Here is a 25,574-nt window from a genome sequence, read left to right on the forward strand (position 1 = left end):
CACCTGTAGAAGTGCAAAGCAACTTCACTGAGCTTGAAACCCAGCTAGGATCATTTGGCAATGCTAAACATATGGAACTGAACCCTGTTCATGTATATACTGCAAACTGTCTGGTTAGCATGCGTGTTGCACCCAGATGCAGGCACTGGTTCATATACGTCATGTAATCCCTTCTAGGTTGAGACTGTGGCAGACCTGTGCACTCCCATATGTCACTGAGTAAGGGCCAATATGCAACTGAATTGGGGCAAGTGCCTTGAGTAACCGCTTTTCACGCTTCTTGGTAAGTGTCCAGATTGCTCTCTTTTGAAAGGTTGTCACTTGGAGGAAGGCAGACAGCAGTTCCTTTTGGCAGCAGAGAACAGGACCCACAATCATGGCTTTAAATTAAGTGTAGAATGGTACTGACAAGATATCATGGGTAGAACATTCACAGAATAATGCAGCAGTGGAACCAGCTGCCTTAGGAGGTGGTGAGTTCCCCCTGACTGGCAGTCTTCTAGAAGTGTCTGGGAGCCAGCTTGGTGTAGTGGTTAGGGATGCCAACTTCTAATCTGACAAAGCCGGGTTTGATTCCCAGCTCCTTCTCTACATGCAGCCAGCTGGGTGACCCACCCATGGCCCTTTCCCTTCCCACCCTCTCCAGGCCCATCATTGACAATTTTGGGAGGGGAGGCAGACCTACATGACCATAGATGGTTATATCACCCAATAAATGCTTAACAAATTTATAAAAATTAATTAACTCTCACTAGTGCAGGAAACCAGGGCCTCCAAGAAATCCCAGGGTTTCATGAAACCCTGGTTGAGAAAGCCTATTTTATATCATTAAATCCTAACTACTGATTTTAGTAACATTCACTCATTTTCCATGGTTCTAGTTTCTCGCATGTTCTACCACAAAAGATCATCAAAACATCTACCATCCCACACCTCTATTGCAGAATGTCCTGTTGGCAAAGTTTAAATATGCAAAGAGGATAGCACCAGGCTGCTCTAAAAAATAAAATAGATTTATTTTAAAAAGGAACAATCTTTGTATAGAGGAAAGAGAGAGAGAGACTTAACAGTTATTCTGTTGCCTTCATTCTGTCTGTTGAGGAGGCAAGCGGGAAGGAAGTATGCTCAAAGGAACAGGAAGTCTCCAACTGAGCCAATCAGGACACTGGAGGAGATTATTTGAAAAACATTTAGAAGTTCCTATTCTAAATATACTAAATACACATCTCGTGCCTCCTATAGGATATTCTTCATATGTTTTCTAATCATGTACACTACAGATCTTGCGTATTCAAACATGTCCCACTAGTCAGACTTCCTATTTGAGCAATGTAATTCAGAAAGCAGTGGAGAGCAAGCCTGTACCGTACACACCACATATCCTACAGAACTGTCTCCCCCCTCCCCCTCACTATACAAGCTTCCTTGCATCCTATGGTGGTATTCCTCAGCTTTAGTTTGCTCTCTCCTGTCTATAGGTCTATTCTATTGCTAGAAGAGCTGACATGGGACAAAAAGTTTGTTACCACCCTAGAGAGTCTCAAAGTGGCTTACAATCACCTTTCCTTCCTCTCCCGACAGGATACCCTGTGTGGTAGGTAGGGCTGAGAACCGTGACAGGCCCAGGGTCATTCAGCTGGCTGCATGTGGAGCAGGGAGGGAATCAACTCTGATTCTCCAGATTAGAGGCTGCAGCTCTTAACCACTAAACCAAGCTGGCTCTCAGCCTTTCTCCTCAAGACTTGATTTCTACGCAATCTAGGACCACAAATACAGCTGTCTGTTCTTAGGCTCATTCTTGACAGCCAGTGTGGTTTAATGGTTTGGATGTCAGATTAGGCCTGGCTTCAAATCCAAATTCAGCCATAAACTCCCCAACCCTTAATGAGATCCTAAGAAGAAAGGGGATACCAAAACTGTGACAGAGGGCCTCAGGGCAACAGATTAAAACATCAGGGCTGTGAGATGCCCAGCATTCTCCTGTGCATGCATCCTTGCAGTAACTACTATATACAAAAGTTGGAGAGGGAAGGCAATGATCTGAAACTAATGACTCAATTGTACTTTTATTTTTACCACAATCATTACATAATTTTGTATTTTCTGCATATCTTGTTCTTGAATGCCAATAAAGATTTCTGTATTTCTATTTAGCACATAGTTCATTCCCACTATTGACTACAGATCTATTGTATGTCATCTACCAGATGGGATGACCTGGAGTTTATGAGCTGCAAAGAATGGGTGGTGTAAAAATACAGACAGACAGACAGACAGATGATATGATATGACATGATATGATTCATAGTAGTCTGTGGAAGGGGGATGTGGGATGGTATAGTATAGTTTGATCTTATCAGATCTCAGAAACTAAGCAGAGTCGGTACTTGGCTGGGAGGCTACCAAGGAAGATTTTGCAGTCCTCTGCTTCTCACTTGCCTTCAAAGCTTTATGAGGTTGCCATAAGTCAGCTGCCACTTGACTGTTCTTGACATGCAGACATACAACATGTGGAGGTCCTACCACGAGCACTGCTAGTCACATCACCAGCACCTACCCCATGACATAACTCCATACTGTTTCATGAGCTGCAGAGTATGGGACCCTGTAGACCTGGCAATCCTATGCCCACAAACTTGTTGGAATATGCAGGATCTGGAGTGTGCATAATTCAGCAGCATGTATGAAGAATATCCTACAGAGGTCTTCAGAGGAGATGCGTAGTTAGCATATTTAGATCAGGAACTTCTGGGTATTTTTCAAATAATTTCCTCCTGTGTCCCGACTGGCTCAGTTGGAGACTTCCTTCTTCTTTGACCCAGGGATGCCAGTCAACAGGTGAGACCTGGGGACCCCCTAGAATTACAGCTCATCTCCATGCTACAGTTCTCCTTGAAAAAAATGGATGCTTTGGATGATGGATGGGGTCTATGGCATTGCACCTAACTGAGGTTCCAGTCTTCCCCAGGCCCTTCCCTTAAATCTCCAGGAGTTTTCTAACCTCGATCTACCCCACTTCCCATCCCCTGCTAGTGGTGAGGGGGGACCTGGCAACCGTACTCTGGACACACTTCCTCAATAAAGCTATTTTATTCTTTAAGCAGCCAGTGCTCGAGTCCTTTGCATATTCAAACTCTGCCAACAAAACTGACCCACCAGTGAAATGGTACTTTGTTCAGAAAGCTTTGAGTTAGAGCACAACATTAAAGGATCACTTAATGGGATCTAGGGCTACTTATTATAAGATAAAATTTGGGAACCTCTCCAACAACCAGCCACTGACAGAGAAGATAATGTAATTCACAGTCTCATATCATGTCCTATCCTGATTTAGTGAAATAGTATTTCGGAGTCATGTAAAACCACCAATGCGTTTTTGCCAATTTATTTTAGCACTAGGGGCAAAGCCCGTTGTCTTCAAGAATACAACGGGCGCTAGAGCTTGGCAGTGGGAAGAGGAAGGGGAGGAGTTGTCCAGTCTGTAAGGGCATGGGGTTATCATGTGTGTTGTGTGGGAGGTTGTGGTGGCATGGTGGCAAATGAGACCATGGGTGTGGAGATATGGGTGTCAAGAACCTGTGGTGTGGAATGTTCATTGATTGTGGGAGAGGACTGACCTTTGGGAATTGTGGCATAGTGGTAACAGATGAGCTTTCCAGAGCCATGTCCTCAGATATGTGAAGGGAAAATCAGACTGGAGACTCTTCTTAGGATAAGATTACATGGCAACCAATTCCCCCCAGTTCTGCATCATTTCCCTTCTTGTGTGAATTAGGCCACATTCACCGAAATGCCCCTCTGCCCTAATACACATAGGGTAGTCACAGTACACAGGTGTCCACCCTATTCCTTCTGTCTCCCATATTTTCACTGTTGGTAAAATGTTATGTACCCACATGCTTCTTTCATGGTTGCTCCTTAGAAGAACGGATTTTTGTACCCTATTGCTTACTACCCAAAGGAGTCTCAAAGCGGTTTACAAACACCTTTTCCATTTGTCTCTCCACAATAGTCAACCTGTGAGGTATGTAGGGTTGTGAGAGATCTGAGAGAACTGGGAATGGGCCGCAGTGACCCAGCAGGCCTCAGGTGTCTCAAAGCATTTTCCAATCGTCTTCCCCTTCTCTCCCCATAGCAGACTCCCCATGAGGGAGGTGGGGTAGCGAGCCTCACAGGGAAGCTGGCAACCCTAAGAGGAAGACTGTCTGTGCACAGCAGTCTTGACCTTAGTAAGGTTTTTAAAACTGTTTTTTTATTTGCCAGGCCAAGGTTATTTGCCAGTTACTATTTCAGTTACGATGTGTCTCCAGACATTTACTTGTTCTCTATTTAGTTTCAGGCTGTAAATATTTATTTAGATCTTCCTGCACTTTCCAGACTCACAGGACTGATGCGGGTCTGCCTGTCTGCGCCCCAGAATACAAACAGTTGCTGATAAGGGCTGGCCATAGCCCATAGGCCAGGAGGGACACTCCTGCACCACTCCCTACCAACTGCAGGAAAAAATGGCTCATTTGAAGGCTGGACTCTGAGGCATTGTACGATTTTGAAGTCCCACCTCCAAACCTCCAGGAATATTTCCAACCCAGGGGTAGCCAACCTACAGGTGTGGCCTGGAGAGCTCCTGGAATTACAGCTCACCTGCAGAGTATAAAGATCAGCTCCCCAGGCAGAAAGGGCTACTTTGGACAGGGTTGTGGTAGAGAAGAAACATTTAAGGCTTCCCACACAGGTTGTTGTTGAATTGAAAGACTTGAGGCCTACTGCACAGGGTTGTTGTGCAGATGAAACGGGAGACAAAAGAGCCAGCTTCCTCTGCAGAATAACGCTGTGCAGTGGCCTCAAATCTGCAGAGAGTTGCAAAGAAGAAAGACACAAGGCTTGGCTGTGTCTAACCCCCGCCCAGAGCAGTATTTTAAGTGAGAAGGGGATTTTCTGTGGCCTCCCTGTCAGGCAACTGTTTGGCAGAAGGGGAAAGTCCCCCCCCCCTCAAAAGGAAGGCCCTCAGTCTCCCCTGCGTTGCTCTTGGAAAGACCTCCTCCTTCCCTCAGTCAGGGCCTGTCAGAGGCTCCTTCGCAGCAGGCCTGAAGGGGGGGAGGGGGAGCACTCTGCAGCCTCCGGCCAGCTCTGTCAGGGTTCTGAGGCAATTTACAGTTGGAAATGGCAGTTAGGGCAGCCTTGGGGCGAAAAGGGCTGGCACAGCCTGTCCAAGCCTCTGTTCTCATCCCCCTTGGCAGCCCTACTGACCTCCTCTCCCTTTGGTGGTCAGAAGCAGACTGGCAGCCAAACTGGGCTGGGTGAATGGAATTTTGGTCTGTCCTGGTGAGGGGCCAATAGGAAGGCACTTTGTGTGCCTCCCCATTGGCTGCTTGGCCCTGGATGGACACTCGGAGGGCCCAATCAGGAGCCGCTTCGCGGCTCCTGATTGGGCCCTCTGAGTTTTTATCCTGGACAGGGCCTGCCCTAACTCCTCCCCAGGTGGCCTTACTCTTTTATTTAATAGGACCCTGTCCTATTTAAAGATTAAAGATAGCTGTCATCACACATACACATATCACTATGAAAAAGTGGCATCCAAATTTATGTTCCTCATCTGGATATACAATACTGATGAGATAATAGTTAAACCAGGTGTGACCCAAATTACCCACTCCTGCCTAGTTTTCTTTATTTCCTACAATTTTATGGAGCTATTCAAAACTAATTTTTTCTCTTTTAAACTGAAGACATGAATGCCAAGGAACAATAGAGCCTTGCAAGAAAAGGCAGAGCAGGATGGGAACTGTAGTTTCTGTGATGATCACCACACGCCTGAAAATCATATATTTCCATTGTGAAGAACAGATTTATTTTTATTAACAATTTATATCGTGCTTCCACCCCCCACTCCCCATGAGCTCCCAAAGCAGCTTTTGTGGTTCTTTTCTGTTTTATTTTCACAGAAACCCTGTGAGGTAGGCTTGGCTGAGCATGTGTGACTGTCCCAAGATCACCCAGCAAACCTCTGTGGTATGAGTGGGGATTCAAACCTAAGTCTCCCAGATCCTAGACTGGCACTCTGACCACTATACCAGGGGTAGTCAACCTGTGGTCCTCCAGATGTTCATGGACTACAATTCCCATGAGCCACTGCCAGCATTTGCTGGCAGGGGCTCATGGGAATTGTAGTCCATGAACATCTGGAGGACCACAGGTTGACTACCCCTGCACTATACCATGCTGGTTCTTTCAGATCACTGCACTGGAGCAGCAGGAGGAATTGCTGTATCTACAGCCAGCTGAAAGGCAACATAATTTGTCAATGGGTGATTAAATTGGTTTCCCCCCATTAAGTCCAGAACCCTAATTGTATTTGCTTGTTGTAGCAAATCACGCTTCTAGGGCATGTCTGATGAAATAAGCTCATGGCTTCATAAGCTCATTGACAGAGTCAGTGTCCTAGTCTTCAAGAGAACTCACAGTGTGACTTTCACCCATGAAGTGAGTCTGGCTTCTTTCCTGGTTTTGAAATTTTAATGACTGACATACAAGCAAATGGAATACTGGCCTTTGGTTGTCAGTTGTCCCTCCCCTTGTGTGCAATGTAAGCTGTCTGCATATTAATTATAATTTCCCCCCTTATTCATTTAGCACCTTGTAAATTAAAAAGCAAACAGGAACATCTTTCACAAGCACAGAATTGCTCCAGGAATCATAGAAGGAGGAGAATTCAGTACAGCTAGCTTCCATTGCATATTTCTAGAACCTTTATTCTCAGTTCCAGAGAGGAAAGGGATAGTTTTACTGAATGTGGTACAGGTGCTTTCAAATCAGGCTTACTGGCCTAGAAATCTCTAGAATTGTCAACCTCCTGGTGGAGATCTCCCAGAATTATAACTGATCTTCAGATTACAGAGATCAGTCCCCCTTGAGAAAATGGCAGCTTTAGAGGGTGGAATCTATGGTGTTATACCATAATGAGGGCTTCTCTATTCCACAGGCATCAATTTCCTGGAGAAAATGCTGCTTTGAAGGGTGGGCTCTAGCATTATATGGTGCTGAGGATCTTCTCTAGACCCTTACCCTACACAGGCTCTATCCCCTTCCAGCCTGGAGTTGGCAACCTTAAATATAATAGCAGATCTCTGTCTGTAGCATATGCAGTGTGGGAAACAACAGAAGAGTGCAAAGATCTCTATCCAGCCATGATGTTCACAGGTTGTCCGCTCTGTGTAGGCAATGCCTGGAGATTGGAGGGTGGATCCTGAGGTGGGGTTTGGAGTAGGATTGCCAGTTCTGGGCTGGAAAATATCTGGAGACTTTGGAGATGGAGGGAAAGTGGACAGGATTTGGGGCAGAGAGGGACCTTAGTGGAGTATAATGGAATGCAATGGAATCCATCCTTCAAAGCAGCCATTTTCTCTAGGGGAACTGATCTCTTTAGTTTGAAGACAAGCTATAAATCCAAAGGTCCCACCTGGAGATTGGCATCCATAACAGAGGGGAGGGACTTCAACAGCTTATAATGCCAGAGAGTCCATCTTCCAAAGTGGCCATTTCCTCCAAATCAACTGATTTCTTCCATCTGGAGATCAGTTGAAATCCCAGGAGATCTCTAGCCACCACCTGAAGGTTGGCAATGCTACCCCAGGATGACCTTTATCTATCTATCTATCTATCTATCTATCTATCTATCTATCTATCTATCTATCTATCTATCTATCTATCTATCTATCTATCTATCTATCTATCTATCTATCTATCTATCTATCTATCTATCTATCTATCAATCATACTTTGGTCAACCACTTCCTCTCCACTTCTCCACCTAGCTTAGAAGGTTATTATGAAGGCAAAGCAGGCAGGAGAGAATCATCTATATACCACCTTGTTGTTTGGGCCTGGCTTTTGGTGGCTGGGGTTGTTTGTAAGGAGCTGAGAGATCTGTAGACATAGTTTTTAGACTGATTTTAAGTCAATATATGTGTGTTTAAAATTATCACCTATTCGATGCCTTAAAGCAATAGATGGACAGATAAATAGATTAGAGCAAGCAGCTAGAGGCAGGTTAAAATGGAGATTATGGACCAAGTCTGCTAATGCTGAGAAAAATTCCTGATTGTCTTTTTCAATAGCCAAGGCAGCTTTAATATGGGAAGAATATCATGTTTCAAAAGAAGATATTTTCAACAAAGTGAAAGCATTACTACTTTTTCTTGACAGTAAATGAGACAATTGTGACTTTTTCCTAGCATATAAGAAGTCTTCCTGAAAGTACAGATCCTACTTTAGGGAGGGAGGGATGGAAATTGTGATACAACAGCAATGGTAATTTAAGACTCCATCTTTTTTCACTAGTATCGAGTTGTAAACCCGGAGAAGTCCAACTTTGAGATCTCCCTCTCGTTAGAAAAGTCAGCTTTTTCGATTTGAGAGCTGGGACTTCCAACAGTGGACAGCCAGGTCTTCCTGTAAGGAGAAAAGAAGAGGAGCGGGTCAAGACACTGTAATATTCATTGTGTCAAATTTGTTCTGCTGACACACTTTGGTGTACTGAAGGATGTTATTTCTACTCCTATAAAGTTGAACAGTCTTCATCTGCAGTGCAGAATGTTGTTTTCAGGCCTGATCTTTTATGCTAGGGTAGCAGCTCATAGAACCCTGCTGAAAAGAGCTAGCACCTGAGCTGGTTGCAGATGTTAACCCCACATAGGCTCTGGCACTGCCTCAGAGAGTGGTGTTTTGCCATGCTGTGTTCCTGGCCAATGTGAGCTCTGACTGAAAGGCTTCTTACACAGCAGCACCCTTTCGGCTGTTTATGAGTATATTGGACAAGTAGAGCAAAGAACCTTACTCTGTCCCAAGTTTCATGACCAGGAGGAAACACTGATCCAAAACTGTTTTTGATTGATATATTGAAATATTTATACCCATGCCCTTAGGCTGGAAGTGGCTTGACAGAGAAGAGTCTAAAACAATCATACATTTTTGGGAAAAAATTCCATGATACACAAGACGAAACTGCCACTGACTGTTGTAAACATTCATAATCACAGTAACATACTTGAAGCATGATTAGCACCTACTTGGAGACTGGGGGGACAGGGATGCAGTAACCATCAAATTTCGGCTGGATCCTAGAGTGGCGTGATTTCACTTCCGGGTTCCTCATGGAAATGACATCTTGCCCTTGGCACAACAGCATGTTGTTGTCTTATTCCATCCCCTGCCCCCACAGCCTACCAAGTGCCAATGGGGGCTGGGAATGAAAGTAAGGGATCCCCACTGGGAGTGGGAACATGTCAACCCTACAAAGGCCTTATAATTCCTGTGCAAGTTCAAGAGGTACACTAATCTGTCTCCTCGAGCAAAACTGTATAACAGAAAAAGACTTCCTAATTTCTTTCTAAGTTTAAACAGAAACTACAGATCATAACAAATATGTGCTTGTGTATGTGTGTGTGTGTGTGGGGGGGGAAAGTTCAAAAGAAGAGTGTAAGTCAACACCAGGACCTTGAATTAGGTGAGTACAACGGATTCTTTAACCTCTTTATATTGACCATCAAGGTCAGCATTGTTCATATTCAGACTGCAGTAGCTCTCCAGGGGAATGTCTTTTACATCACCTTCTATACTACATGATCCTTTTAAGTGGCGATGCTTGGGACTGAACTAAGGACCACGCCCCACACTCAAGAAGATGCTCCACCACTGAGCCACAATCCCTCCCTAAAACAATGCAATTAGCACTCCTAATTTAATGAGGGGCTGCCAGGATTAAACGGGAAGGCCCCAAATTGTCTGTTATGATGCATATTGCCTGCATAATGTTTGAGATTCTATTTCCACTATCTTCACTTATAAGTTCTAACATTGCAGGGAACAACCTTTTGCTGAGGTCACAGATAGCCACAGCCAAGCAGAGTATACAATACTGGGTTAGATGGACCAATAGTTGAACTTCTATAAAACAGAATCACTTATTTCATAACTGTGTGCTACCCACCTGCTACTAAACTAATGTTTGCTTTATGCAATAGTCTGTATGATTTTAATTGACCCCTCACTGCAAATGAAGATGCTCTGGAAATAAGATAGGTCTTAAAAACAGAACAAAGATAAATTATTGTTGGCTTTGAAATGCTTGGAAGGGTCAACACAATAAATATCAAGTATCAGAAAGCCAATAAGAGTAAAGTACATGTTGTGAAATGCAACAAGAGACAATACATAACAAAACATGTTCAACTTTCAAACAATCCATTCCAGAATGCATCCAGCTATTGTACAAAATATAACCAGTTATCGTCCCTATATCTGATATGTAAGGCAATCCATTTTATCATCTTTATTATACCCCACACCTTTAGGAACCATATAGGAATAACTGGGTCTTCCTGTAGTTGGCAAAATTATTCTTCTGTCATATTTCTGGACATATTGGAAATTCAGTATTGCAAATGCCATAAATTGATGGCACAGTTTAAATATGCAAGAGATATGTGCACCAAGCTGCATAAAAGAATAAAATAATTTTATTTAGAAGAGAAGCAACTTTGGATAGAAAGAGGAGAGATAGAGAGTCCTAGCTAACTGTGTAACTATTGTTCATCATTCAATCTGTTGTGGAGGCAAGCAGGGGGAAGCATGCTCAAAGGAGCCGGAAGTCTCCAAATAAGCCAATCAGGTCATATTTTTTTATTTGAAAAAAAAAAAACATCAGGAAGCTCCTATTCTAACTATGCTAAATAAACATCTCCTACAATGCCCCCTGTAGGATGTTCTTCATATCCTTTTGAATCATGCACACTACAGATCTTGTGTATTTAAACATAAATTACTCCACTGACCATTCTCCAATTCCCCCCCCCAATATTAGTAAAACATCTTTGGGCCTTACTCTAAAGGTAAAGGTATCCCCTGTGCAAGCACCGAGTCATGTCTGACCCTTGGGGTGACGCCCTCTAGCGTTTTCATGGCAGACTCAATATGGGGTGGTTTGCCAGTACCTTCCCCAGTCATTACCGTTTACCCCCCAGCAAGCTGGGTACTCATTTTACCGACCTCGGAAGGATGGAAGGCTGAGTCAACCTTGAGCCGGCTGCTGGGATTGAACTCCCAACCTCATGGGCAAAGCTTTCAGGCGGCTGCCTTACCACTCTGCGCCACAAGAGGCTCTAAGGGCCTTACTCTATAAACATACTAATACAGTACTTCATTGCACAGTTGAGCTTTGGTCCTCATATTTTGAGATTAGCAAGTGTGGAAGTTGCACTGTTTATACCACAGGTCCTGTTAGTGTAGCAGTGTGAGGGTAGTGATTAGAATGTCTGGCTAAAACCCATGAGGCCTGGGTATCAGTCCCTCCTCCACCATGAAGATCTCTGGGTGACTTACAATAGAATTCCAAGGATACTGTCCTGGTAGTGTGCCCTACTGAATAATACAGGATTTACCTCTGTGTAGACCTGCCTAGGAGTGCTCTCTTACAGTGCAATTCTAAACAGAGTTACACTCTTCTAAACCCAAACTAAACTAATCATGCCACTATTCAGTTCTTATTTTTTTCTATAGTGATCTCAAATTCTTCACAGTCCAAATATGGTTTCTCTTACTTCAATACTGTATGGGATACTTAAAATAAATATTATGGCAGCCTTTGATAATAGTATTTTTTTTAATCCCACAATCTAACAATACATTATGAGACCAACCAACGAGCACTGAGCTCATTCCCTATTTTGATCACTGGTCCTTTATTTATTTAATTTATTTATTTTACTATGGGGTTTATATTTTGGCCAGTTTTTGGAAATCAGGGTGGATCACAGATTTCATATAATAACATATCCCTATAAAATTCACAATCTTAATAACAGTTAAAAACAGTTCTGTAATCCAATAAAACTAAAAGATTTAAAATAATAAATACAGTATGAAATAATTAAAATTGGCTAATATTTTGTTATCATTACATTTTTACATCAGCCTTCCAATAAGTTTGGGGTGGTTTTACATATTAATAAAAACACAGAACATAAATCTGACTAAAGACATAATCATATTTCCCTGGAAATTTATAATCTGTCAATATTTTAAAAAAACATTTCCTTTTATTACTGTTCGTTGCTGGCCAAGAGCATCCCTTTTCTTCCTGCAGTAGGGGTGAGAGAAAGTGCTAAAATTTGATATTTTGGATATTTTGCCATCACAGGTGTCTATTAGAATGCATATAGAGGTCAGGTATGTTGGTGGATTGACTGTTGTGCTTCCGGGAGAGACATTCAAAGCTATAACAGATTTTCAGTCTGGTGGGGTTGGGCAGAGAGGCCAGTAGATTCTGATGTTACTGGTGTTGCTACTGGCCTCAGTTATAGGCCTGTCTTGCAAGCCCTGTGGAATTGGCGGGGCTCTGATTTCTGAACTCTCCATGTCTTAAAGCGTGGCTATAGTTTCTCCCTAGCATTTTCCTGGCCTTCCTTTGGAATGTCCACAGTCACAAGGAGAAACCAGGGTTGAAAAGGAGTTGTGTTCTAGAGTGGAGAAGTCTTGCTTGTTGAAGCAGAAGGCATCCATCTGCTGATGCTTGAAAGGTAATATTCTGTCTTCCTCTGCTGCCATGGCAACTTAATTCACCCGTTTGGTAAAAGTGGTTAGCTAGTGTTAAAGCTGTCATCTCCTTACAAATGTTCAAGGAATCCTATGATGTAACACTATTTGGGGCTTAAAAGCTATTGAGGAGTGAGGATACGAGGGATCTCTGGGCAACCCAGGAGGTTAACAATCTCTTTTTTAGAGAGGCTGAGAAAGCAGATGGAGTCCCTGTGGAATTGCCATGCACGGCCAGGGATGGTATGTTTGCTGATAGTCACAAGAATTCCACGCACCTAGAGGATTTTATTTGTTTGTTATTTCTCCCCCTTCTTCCCAGGAGACTGGAGAAGCCTACATGGCTCTTGTTTCCTCAAGTTGCATCCTCACAACAACCTTGGAATAGCAATAGGGCTGAGCAAATGATTAGCCCAGGTGCAGGAGGTGGCCAAGCTCCCTCTTCCAGGTGATCCCAGGTTCTTACTACTGTGTATGCAGTGTTGTGGACCCATAAAGTGGGAACCGCAGTTCAAACAGTGGGGACATGTAATAGCATTGGTCAGCATGCAGGACTCATCCTGCTACTGGATTGTTTAAATGATCCAATCAGTTTAAACCTGGGGGACTTGCTGTGTACATGCCCACCCTGGGCTTCTCCCCTTCCCACTCCCTCAAGACCCATCATTGGCCATTTTTGGAGGGCAGGTTGGGTCAATATGACCATATATAGTCATAGAATCATAGAATCATATAGCTGGAAGGGACTGCATGGGTCATCTAGTCTAAACCCTTGCACTAAACAGAACACTCATATCCCTATCGCTCATCTACTGTAACTTGCCACCCCTTTGCCTTCACAGAATCAGACTCTCCGTCATATCACCCGATAAATGTTTAACATTTTTTTAAAATATGTAAAAATAATTACCTCTCACCCATTCAGGAAAGCCTTCCAGGGCCGTCAAGAAACCCCAAGGTTTCACAAAACCCTGGTTGAGAAAGCCTGCCTTAATCATTTATCAAAGGAAATCTGTAAACCATTTTGTGCAGTGTAATCCTATTACCAGTACAGAAAGGGCCTCTTGAATAATTCAGTTTTGCATGGTTTGTGCAAAGTCAGGAGAGTGAGACATTTCCTGACCTCCCCACACAGGCCATTCCTCAAAGTGGGCACCACAAAAGAGGAGGCATGTTTATCTGCAGTTGTTGATTTTGCCCATTTGCAGGGTGGCCCCTGCACAAACCCTTGCTGCTGATGAGCAACGGAGCACTGAGAGTGTGACCAGCACCATTTTATTACGGGATCTCTTCTCCTACGAGCCTTGCAGCAAAGGAAAGGAGAGAGCTGCCACTCAGAATTCCTTGGCACAGCTCTACAGCACACACTGCAAAAACAATTAGCATTGCCAACTACATGAAAGAAAGGTATGCATGCGGTGCCTCATGCAAGGAACTACGCATATTGCAAGGCAATTATCGTTCAGATTACTCAGATCCCTATGGCTAAGTTGAGCAGTTTTTAAAAACAGAGTCATCCCCTGTCAGCATATATATATACCCAACGCTTCAGGGGGTGCATATACTGATAATGCTCAATCAAAACAGAACAGTCTATAGAAAACAAAGCAAGTTCCCAGTGTTTTGTCACAGATTTTGGCATGGCCGCAAAACAGAATACTGGGTATAGTTTGTACTTGCACTGTAAATCTTGCCGAATTCTGTTCGATTTGAACCCGTATCTACAGTCTTCCTTTTCCCCAATTTTAAACATATCGCCTTTCTGCATTTGCGTTGTCCCAGTTTTCAGTCTCCTTCCCAATTGATTGGGTGGGGGGGTCAGGTGAAGATTCAGCTGACATTGAAGGAGCACAAGGTTGGAGAGTGTTTTATTTCCTGCCTTTTGACTCCTGAGTCTGCAGCCAAAGCAAGCCAAGGGAGGGGCAAGCGAAGCATGAGGCTGCTTGTTTATCTTTTTTTCTTTTCCTGCAGAAGCAGGGTGGGGAGGGAGCAGCCTATCAGAGAATGAGGAGGGGAAACTAAATCCAAGAGGCAAATCTCTGCTCAGAGAAGTTTGGGCTTTTGGAGCACAGTCACTTTAAAACAGATCCCAAAATGAGGGCAAAAATAAAACTTATGAGGGAATGACAACTGGGAACTAGGCAGTCTTTGAACTCATGCCCTGACCAATCAGCAACAGACTGCTTCGCTACATCAGTTGGAGGCGCCAGGGAGGAAGTTAATCCGGCAAAATGCAAAGATCTACACTTAATACTGGGGCTCTCGGAGCAGTTTCCTTAAATGTAGCGAGTTATATCCGCTTCTGGATATCGCGGGGGGAAAGCAGTGTCACCATGGATCAATCATAGACGTTGCAGACGGAAAATTTAAAGCACTAAAAATCAAAATGGAAATTGACTGTGTAGATGCCTTTCTTTAATTTGGGGTAGCCAGGGATAAAAAACCCAGTGTAGATTCTGCCCTGGTCAGGACTACATGAATCAAGGGTGACTTGGATCTTGCTGGCTCCCACTCACCTCTAAGAACGAAATCTACCACTTGCAAGAGGCAGTGTTGTTCAGGGAATGAGTAAAACATGCTTCTCCACCCACCAACAAGAAATGGAGATCACTAGGAACAGACTTGCTAGCCCTGTGTGCATGATGAGAGGATTAGGATCAAGTGTTATCCTCCTGTGAATGGCACTGAGGCCTTGCCACCTACCTGTGCATGTTTGCTTCATTCAGGCACAGGGTCAACTCACATAAAAGCTGCACATGCACTGGCTGCATCTCCATGTTCAGAAACATTTGAAAACTGCCACTTCTGAAGAAGGGGAAGAGCACACATTTGGCATGTATGCACATAGGCACTGTTTGGGATGCCAATCTCCAGGTGGGACGTGGAGATCCTCTGAAACTAAAGAGACCGGTTCCCATGGAGGGTGGTCTCCTCCACTGAGGTCCCTCCCTGCTCTAAATCCCACCTACTCAAGGCTCCACCTCACATATCTCCAGATGTTTCCCAACCCAAAGTTGGCAACCCTAACACTGCTCCTATGAGCTGAAAGCACAGGAGTAGGTGCTTGTTCACACCTGGGGCCAGACCATCACATGTAGTCCAGAGCTACCAGCTCTGCATGTGGAAATACCTGAGTTTGGTGAGGGGAGGGACCCCGTGGACTCTAATGCCATAGAGTCCACCTTCCAAAGCAGCCAGGAACTGACCTCTTTAGTCCAGAAATCAACTGTAAGACTTGGAGATCCCCAGAACCCACTATGAGGCTGGCAACCTTCATGTGGTCCCACTCCTTTGGCCCTGTCTACAGATGTGTTCTGGGCTACCATCTCTATTTCCTTTCTGTCTTGGTTTTGAAAATATACTGGGTATGAATTTTATGTGACATACACCAGACTGGTTTTCAGATTTCGCTCCTAAGCCTCGGGGTGGGAGAGAGCAATTGCATTTGGACATGCTGGTATTGTGAGCTTCCAGGTACAATGGTAATTGCTGGTTTTGACCAACAAACCCTGAATGGCCTGATCCAAAGGACTGCCCTTCTCTTTGATCCTGTCTGCACACTAAAATGAATTTCAAAAATGATTCTCTAGATAACGTCTCCCTCTCTCCTGTTGGCCAGCAAAGTCTTGCTTTCTCATTCTGCTTTTAATGGTGTTCCTCTTCATTAATTTTGATTATCATGCTGTTGCCATCATTATTCTGTCTATACATGGCAGCAGCTCTCCAGAGTCTCAAGTAGATTGCCTACAATTTAATCTGTAAATGCCAGGGATTGAACCTGGGACCTTCTGCATGCCAAGCAGCTGCTCTTATCATTGAGCCACAGCCCCATCCTATGGAGACCAGCTGAAGATTGCTCTCTAAGTTAAGTAACGAGAATGTCACCATCCTTTTCAGCGGCACCCAGGCTCCCGGGTGGAATCTTAAACTGCATGCAGCAGTGTGTGATTTACTGTTTAAATTAAATACATCAAGTAGCATTTGTCAAGGAAAGACCTCAGATGGAATCCTGCCTTTAGTCATAAGAAGCCAAGCCCTATTGCAGATCTCAGCGGAAATTATGTACTTATGTACTTTGCAGAACTGTAGCCCTAGGATAGACCCAATTCACCATGGAAGCATGTATTATTTTGCAGCCTCTAGCAAATATTATAGTAGCATTGCTTATAGGGGGGAAAGTGAAACATGTAAATGGAGAAAGACGCATCTGAATAATCAATATTCCATTAAGGAAGACAGCCTTTCCAATAAGTACTTATAATTAAACCCAGGAAAGAACAAGTTTCATAGGCAGGAGCAGCCTCATTAATTTTACACAATTAAACAAAAAAAAAACATCCCCCAAGCTCTGTTTCTAGCAGTAACAGAAATATACACACACACCCCTTTTCTTAGCTGTGTATTTATGCAGGTACAGAATGAAGGTACTAGTGATTCATTACAGCTCAGCCAGTTCATATATAAACATATGATTCTGCCTTATATGGAGTCAGACTATTGATCAATCTGGCTCTGTATTTTCTGCTCCGAGTGGCAGCAGCTCTTCAGGGTCTCAGGTAGAGGAAGGCCTTTCCCAACACCTGCGATCTAAGGATTTTTTAAAATGGAGATGCCATGGAAGAAACTTGTCACCTTGGCATGCATACTGGGAGATAGATAACTTTTGATCCATTGTTATTTTTGACACAACCTCATATTGTTTAGAATTAACTTACAATTAATTAAGGGGTGACCCCGTTTCCCCCATTTTTCATCAATCCTGGGAGGCTACGCTAACAATGTTTGGCCCAAGTTCACCCAATGAGTTTGACCTTCAACTTAATTGGTTCTCAAAGTATAAAACTTATAATTGGACTGCAGTTGTCAGTCCAGAGCAGCTGTAACAATATTACTCAATTCAACATGTCAGTTGGAGAATCCAAAATACAGGTTGACCAGGAATGACATTGATTCAAGATCTCTATCAGTATGTGGGAGATAAAATGTCCTTAGCCGTATTCTTTTGCCCATGAAAAGACACCTGCTTTGCTTGCATTGGCCTTATCATCTGCTTGCCAGAGTGCTTGAGAAGATGTTAGCTCTGCTCTGTTCCTTCCATTACCCAGCCCCTTAGGGCACACATTTGCAGGTCTGCTTGGTTGAATGAGTCACACTGTGGCAGATGGGAGCAATAGTGTGTTCAGTACCAGCAGAAATAGGTATGTCTGATTCCCATACGCAACTTTGCCACTTCATCTATGTGAGAATGAGATAGCACAGATCAGACTTCTCTCTCGCTTTTAGCTCAGCAAAGGGGAAACAGCAAGGGGCTTTTTGCACGGCTTCAAAATCGCACAATGGTTGCTAATTGGAAACGCTATTGATTTGCCTTAACGCACGACGTCGTAGACAATCTGCAACACTCCTGAAACCGATCAGCAAAAAGCGCTTCGTTGTAGCGCTTTCAGGGGAATCCCAAAAAGTGGATTCACCCTCCGGAAAGTGCTACACTCTTGCAAACAATCTGTAACACTAGCGATAAAGACCTGTGCGTTACCATTGTTGCGGTTTCTTCAAAGTCCCTCCTCCTGAGCCTGTCCTCCAAACTTCCGGCGAAGCGATTGCCATTTTTTTTCTCCGAGCGAGCGGGGATAAACGCACCAGCGAGCCTCTTTCTGTTTAGAGGCTTCCCTGGCTTCAGTCCTTTACCTTTAGTCACTAAGCACAAACCACATAAAAGCCCGTTTGCTGAAATAAAGTCCCTTTATTTTTTACACATTAATTCAGCCGAAAATCGGGCCCGTGAGAGGGGGGGGGGATTTTTTTTTTATCACTCGAGGCAGCGTGGCAACGATCATACGATCAAACGACAGGTCACATTAGGCAGCTGGATGGGTCTCTCCGTTGCAACGAATCTACCTAGATTCGTTGCTATGGGTCTGTTTTTTTTTTAAACCTTTCTTAAAGGGAAAGGGGCTGTTTGGGAGCATGCTAACGGCTGCCCATTGGCTGCTTGACGGCCAGGGGCGGGACGAGCTTGGCAATAGCGCTTCCTTTCTAGCGATTTCTGCCGAGACCGGAAGCCTGTGGGAAACGCTAAAAAACGCAACTGATTCCACTACAAAGGCAGGTATGCATGACGACGAATTCCACTATTTTAAATGGCGATTTTTAATTCCGCAAACAATTTGCAACAAAGATCCCCGTGCGTAAAGGCCCCAACATTTGCTTTGTCCGTGTGAAACCAAACAATGTACACACATGCATGAATCCAGCCTGATCACAGAATCCTAGAGTTGGAAGGGACCTCCAGGGTCATCTAATCCAACGCCCTGTACAATGCAGGGACTCACAACTACTTGCCCATTCACTCACAATCTGCCTAAGTTCATAAAATCAGCATTGATAGGTGAGTGTGCAGTAAAATATTAAGTGCTCCCCCCAGATGCACTTGAGTAATGGAAAACCAGACTACGCTGTTAATTGCATCAAGCAGGAAAATGAAATTTGTATCCGGGGCATGGAACATCCAGATACATTATCCAGCAAGGGAAGGATGTTGTAAGAACAGCTCATAAAAGGAAGCTGGTCCCAGAGGAAGAAGGGATGAAAGAAGGGCAGTCAGAAAGACCACCCAAGTTGTTTGAAAGGACCAGTTTTTCCTTGTGAATATAGATGCATGGTTATGGTTCTAAGTACCATGACAATTGGGTCATTAAAAACTGTTAGAAGCTGTCTGGTGGCACACTTTTAATCTGTCATATCAGCTTCTGCTGTTCCCTGGGCTTTATATGCACTAAATAAATCATGTTGGACAATTAGGATTATAAAATTGATATAATATTTTGGCTCTTCCTTTGTGAATGGGAGGCTGCAGCTACTCCATCCAGTTTTTCTAGCATATGATGATTGGTCAAAGGCTTTCATGGCTAGAGTTAGCTGGATGTTATGAGTATCCTGGGCTGTGTGGCCATGGTCTGGTAGTTTTTAAAAAGGTAAAGGTATCCCCTGTGCAAGCACCGAATCATGTCTGACTGTTGGCGTGACACCCTCTAGCGTTTTCATGGCAGACTCAATACGGGGTGGTTTGCCAGTGCCTTCCCCAGTATTACTGTTTACCCCCCAGCAAGCTGGGTACTCATTTTACTGACCTTGGAAGGATGGAAGGCTGAGTCAACCTTGAGCCGGCTGCTGGGATCAAACTCCCAACCTCATGGACAACAGCTTCAGATAGCATTTCTGCCGTTTATCATTCTGCACCACAAGAGTTTTAGCCCTTGCCATTTCTCCAGTAACTGTGGCTGGCATGATCAGAGGGAGGATACGGCAAGATGCAAGAGGGAAGATATAGCAAGATGCATATCTGTCCATGCCAAACGGTGGAGTATGTAAACAAGTTGTTGGGCATTTTATCTATTTCTTGGTGGGGGGGGGGGGAGAAAGATAAGGCAGGAATGTGAAGTTAGTGTAAGGTAAGATATTAGATGTATTTGTATATGGGCCCATATGACATGGTAGCATTATGCCACAGGGCAGAATCTTAGCATCAGTTAGGGTTCAAATATTCTGCCCAGATGGGTCAAAAGCCTTTACAAAATAACAATATAAACAGCAAATTTACAAGACATATATAACAAAATAAAAGGCAACTTAAAATAGAATACTTTATTATACAAAACCATAAAACATTAAAAGTAGCATACGACAACCCTAAGTATTTGCTGCTGTACTGACAAACTTGTCTGTTATTTTCCTTGCTGCCGGGACATATAATGACATTTTGTTTATTATAGTGTTATATTAGTGTATATAAAGATTCTTGCTGTGTACTACTTCTGAAGATGCCACCCACAGTTACTGGCAAAATGACTAAAACTATCAGGCTATGGCCACAGCCCGGAAAACCCACAACAGCCAGTTTCTAGGGTCTGTTTCCTTCTGAAATAGTCCTGCTTCCTTTCAATGGCATTACGTATCTGAAGAGCGTCAGCTGCTGCCCCATTTCCACCCTCCCATGGTGCTTTTCAATCAAGTTAGTTGACACATTCAGACCGAGACTGGACACTGATTGACTGGAATCCCCACTCAAAGTGAAGGAATCCCTCTGCAGAGCAGCATCCACCACCATATGACATGGTAGCATTATGCCACAGGGCAGAATCTTAGCATCAGTTAGGGTTCAAATATTCTGCCCAGATGGGTCAAAAGCACAGAGGACTGTGGCTTTTTACTTGGGTCTGGCACCAGCAGTTCCTATTGCTCATGTTGTGGACATTTATCAATTCTGGAGAAGGTCATATCTGGACCAAAGGTCAGCAGCAAGTGTTCCATTACCAGGTGACAAGAGGTTAAGCGACGCACTGAATGTGCAAATTGACCCTTGCTCTGACAAAGATGTGATTCACAAAGGTCAAGGGGTGGAGTTCCTGCAGACCAACTTGCAACTGTGGTGGTCATGAGAGAAGCCTCCACTGAAACATGAAGAACAGCACGGCCATTCAGTGCAGCAGTGACCTCAGCTGCAGAGGCTCGTACCAGGGGAAGCTGTTTCCATAACTAGCCAGGCACTTTCAGCACTGTCTCATTCAGTGCCTTTTGCCTGGCTTCCCACTCAGCCTTTCTGGGCTTGTGGATGCTGTGCTGTAGTCTGGGGCTCTTCTGTCCTGGGTCACTTGACATAAACCTGGTCCAGATTTGCTTGCCCTGCCCATTAAGCCAGGTACAGACAAAAGGTGCAGGGAAGGTTCGAGAAAGACATGGCTCTACTCTGCTCACATGCTGCAGTTATACCATACAAAGTGCAGCTCTGGTTTTCAAGTGGCTATACCAAACAGAAGATGGTGTTGGTGGCATTTTCCTAGGTCAAGAGGGCTTCTGGTTGGCTTGGCTATGTGCCAGTGTGGTGTAGTGGTCAGAGGACTGGATTTTGACCTAAGATATCCAGCTTCACATTTCTGTCTCCCAATGAAACTCAGTGATTTTCTCAACTTAGCCCCATTTTCATGGAGCTAAACTAGGAGTATGGAACTTTATATTTGCTACCCTGACCTTCTTGGAGGAAAGGCTGGATAAAAAATATGATACAGAGCTTCTTGGTGAGGTGTGTGTGATCTTTCTGTTGAATGCTGAGGTGCTGGAGATAAATTTGGTAGGAGGAGCAGAACACTTGAAGCTCAAACAGTACCTTGATTTCACACCCATTTTCAAAGGCCCCCAGAATCATAGAATAATAGACTTGGAAGGGACCTCATGAGTCATCTAGTCCAACCCCCACTGTAATGTATTTACTGTAATTTCAGAGTAATGTAATATATCCCTTGAAAATTTGAGTATTGCAACAAAAATGGTATGCACGCATATGATCTATGATCAGAATTCTATGATCAGAATTTAAGAAGCAGGTTTGATCCCCAAACTGGTCTATAAGGCAACCAAGAAAGGTGCAAAACACTGCAAATTTTGGAAGCAGTGTTTGCCTGTTGCCACAACTCAAAAAGTAGTCACAAGCCTCATATGTTCACATTGTCATGCAATCACCACCACAAACATGGAAATAGTAGAACAAACACTAACATATGTTCTCAGAACACAATTCAGGTTTGAATCCAAAAAGGGTCCCCCTATCTGGCTCAGGATAGATACCTACCTTGTGTCATTTAAAGAGACTCTGAGCAATCATTGTGCTTTACTAGAGGCCATTTTGCCCCAACTTGGATGGCCCAGAATAGCCTTATCTTTTCAGAATGGGGAAATTAAGCACAGGTGGTCCTCGGTAGAATCTTCACTCACATTTTTTCCACTGTAAACTTGCTGAATTCTGGTCTATTTGAACCTTTATCTACAGCCTTCATTTCCCCCAATTTTAAACACACCACCCTTCTGCATTTGTGTTGTCCTAGTTTTCGGTCTCCTTCCTGCTTTATTGGGGAAGGGGTGTCAGGTAAAGCTCCAGCTGGCATTGAAAGAGCACAAGGCTGGAGAGTGCTTTATTTCCTGCCTTTAGGCTCCCGAGTCTACAGTCAGAGCAAGGTAGGGGATGGGGCAATTGAGCACAAGACTGCTTGTTTTTCTTTCTTTCTTTTCCAGCAGGAGCAGATGGGGGGAGGGGGAGGCAGCAGCCTCACAGAGAATGAGGAGGGGTCTCTGCTTATAGAAGTGTGGGCTTTTGGAGCACAGTCACTTTAAAATAGATCCGAAAATGAGGGCAAAAATAAATCTTGTGAGGGAATGGCAACCAGGAACCAGTCAGTCTTTGAACGGAGTCCCTGACCAATCAGCAACAGACTGCTTTGCTACGTCAAAGTTGGAAGCACTGGGGAGGAAGTTAGTCCAGCAAATGCAGAGATCTATACTTAATACTGGGGCTTTCAGAGCGATAGCAAGTTATATCCACTCCTGAATATCGCAGGGGAAAGGTAGGGTCACCGCGGATCAATCAAAGATGCCACAGAGAGAAAATTTAAAGCGCTAAATATCAGAATGAAAATTGAATAATGTGTAGATGACTTTCTTAAATTCAGGGTCACCAGGGATAAAAAGCCCAGTGCAGATTCACCTCTGGTTCATACGTGGATGGAAGATCAGCAAGGGAGCCTGGGGTCACTATACTGGCAGACAGGCATTGGCAAACCCTGTCTGTTTGTCTCTTACCTTGACCCCCCCCCTCAAAGTGCCATAAATCAGTTGTGACGACACCACTTTCCATCACCAGCAGTCATGCTTAAATGAGAGGTAAACCTTTGTGACCGTTATGGTGTTGGTCTTAAGGAAGAAAGATCAACCTGATAACAGTGTGGTCTAGTGGTTAAGAGCAGCAGCCTCTAGTCTTGAGAGCCAGGTTTGATTCCCTGCTTCTCCATATGCAGCCAGCTGGATGATCTTGAGCTAGATACAGCCCTGTTAGAGCTCACAAAACAGTTCTGTCACAGCTCTCTCAGCTACATCTACCTCACAGAGTGCTTGTTGTGGGGATAGGAAGGAAAGGCAATTGTAAGCGGCTTTGAGAGTGGGATATTAAAAACAACTCTTCTTCTGTTTGTTGGAGGTTGTTTGGGGATGGGCTCATACGGTTATAAGACGAGCTCTAGAATGTTTCAGAAATGTCACTCAAGCCTTCATGCTTTGGCAAGAGAGTGCGTTTTGACTGCAATAAACCAGAGTGCTTTTTCATCTGCAATGAACAGCAGGCAGGGCTTCCCTCACACTGTTTCTATGCAATGGGGCCCAATCAGGTTGTTTTTGAGAGGGGTGGTGGTGATTTTTCTTTTGTACAGCAACATTTATTTTCATATTCTGACTTAATTTAAACAAGGAATCTTTTCTGGCTTCAAACCCAGCACAGGAAGTTACAAGCCAGCCCAAATATTTCTGGACTTAGCAGTAAACCTTTGAAAAGTAAGAGTTGACAAAAGTGAGTGCTGACAGATCCTTTGCTAGCGTGGGACAAATGGTTCTGCTCTGATTACATCATTTTCCTTTTGTGCTCATGTGGAGGAAGGGCACTTTTGATGCAAGGCTGCTGCTTCAAGCTGAAATTGCTGGGGGGGGGAGAACCCTCCATCTAACTTGGTCTTAACTCTTACAAGTGTAATCGCTCCCAATACTCAATAAGAAAAGGAAGAAGGAAGAAGGAGAAGAAGAGGAGGAGGAGTTGATTCTTATATGCCACTTTTCTCTACCCGAAGGAGGCTCAAAGTGGCTTACAGTCGCCTTCCCTTTCCTCTCCCCACAACAGACACCCTGTGAGGTCGGTGAGGCTGAAAGAGCCCTGATATTACTGCTCGGTCAGAACAGCTTTATCAGTGCCGTGGCAAGCCCAAGGTCACCCGGCTGGCTACATGTGGGGGAGTGCACAATTAAACCCAGCATGCCAGATTAGAAGTCCACACTCCTAACCACTACACCAATATTTGAAATTGGAGATATTCTGATCAGTTTCTTCATTTGCCCTCTGATACTCTGATTTAATGATACCTTATGGATGCTAGGGAGGTCTCACAGCATGCATGCACACACAAGCGTACACACATACATATGAGAGAGAGAGAGAGAGAGAGAGAGAGAGAGAGAGAGAGAGAGAGATGGATTGGGCATAATGGAAAAGGAAAAACACAGTGTTAGTAGGGCACTGGGGACTAACAGATGATTGATTCTTAGGTTCCAGCAGGAAGGAAATAACTGTGAGATGAGTGAATGCAGAATGTTCCTGTATAAAGTGATTGGAATATGCTTAGGATGAGACTCCCTTGGATACTAATGACAACTCGAGCTCGTTCCTAGGCCACCATTAACCAGATCAGCATACATAGAGAAGCACATGAAAGTAATAGAGAAACTACTGAGGATCAGGGTCGGGGGACTCCTGTGTGCACTAAAACTCTATAAGCAAATACTGAATCAAGACACACTCACAAATACACACAGCTCTTGGTTTTTGCATACCACAATTCTGGTTAGCATGCGACTTTTCCCTCCAGCCAACCAAGATGTTTAAATAATACATAGCTATCTTCAGATGACAGGGCTTTACCTATGAAATATGTAAAGGGCCAGATCATACAGCAGGGAACTAGAATGTTCTAACCCTTCTGGAAAGATTAAATTATAGAAATTTCTGATCCTAGAAATGCATTCCTTCTTACATTTATAAAGCCGATAGATGCATGGCCATCTAAAGTCCTTCATTTAGTCATGCATGGTTTACGTAAGGTAGCCTTTTAGGGATCAGATCTAACAATTTGCACAAAGACATCAAATATGTATATGGCCGCACCAAGGAAACACTCTTCTACATCCAGACAAAGGCACATCACGCGGATACAGCAGGGAGTTGGCAAGACCCGATGCAATGAAATATTAATAGCCACTACTTCCTTGCTTTGCGCAAAAGCAGCTGGAATTTTTTTAATGCAGTATGAAGCAGAGAGTGAGAGATTTAAAGCTTTCCATTTTTTACCTGGTATGCACACATATTTTAATCAAATCAACAAGATCATGGGCTTATTCCA

At 43.9% G+C, this 25,574-nt stretch overlaps 1 protein-coding gene across 1 annotated transcript in view; it reads right to left on the reverse strand.

The window, feature by feature from the left end:
* Positions 1 to 7,882: 7,882 nt before the first annotated feature.
* The window catches only part of ACYP2 (acylphosphatase 2), a 55,989-nt gene continuing 38,297 nt past the window's right edge, over positions 7,883 to 25,574 (reverse strand). The window contains exon 4 of the mRNA XM_077334271.1: positions 7,883 to 8,448. Within this exon, the coding sequence (XP_077190386.1) occupies positions 8,334 to 8,448 (115 nt within the window). The 3' untranslated portion in view covers positions 7,883 to 8,333. The remainder of the gene's footprint in view (positions 8,449 to 25,574) is intronic.

The sequence above is a fragment of the Paroedura picta genome, chromosome 1 (assembly GCF_049243985.1).
Source record: "Paroedura picta isolate Pp20150507F chromosome 1, Ppicta_v3.0, whole genome shotgun sequence".
NCBI lineage: Eukaryota > Metazoa > Chordata > Lepidosauria > Squamata > Gekkonidae > Paroedura > Paroedura picta.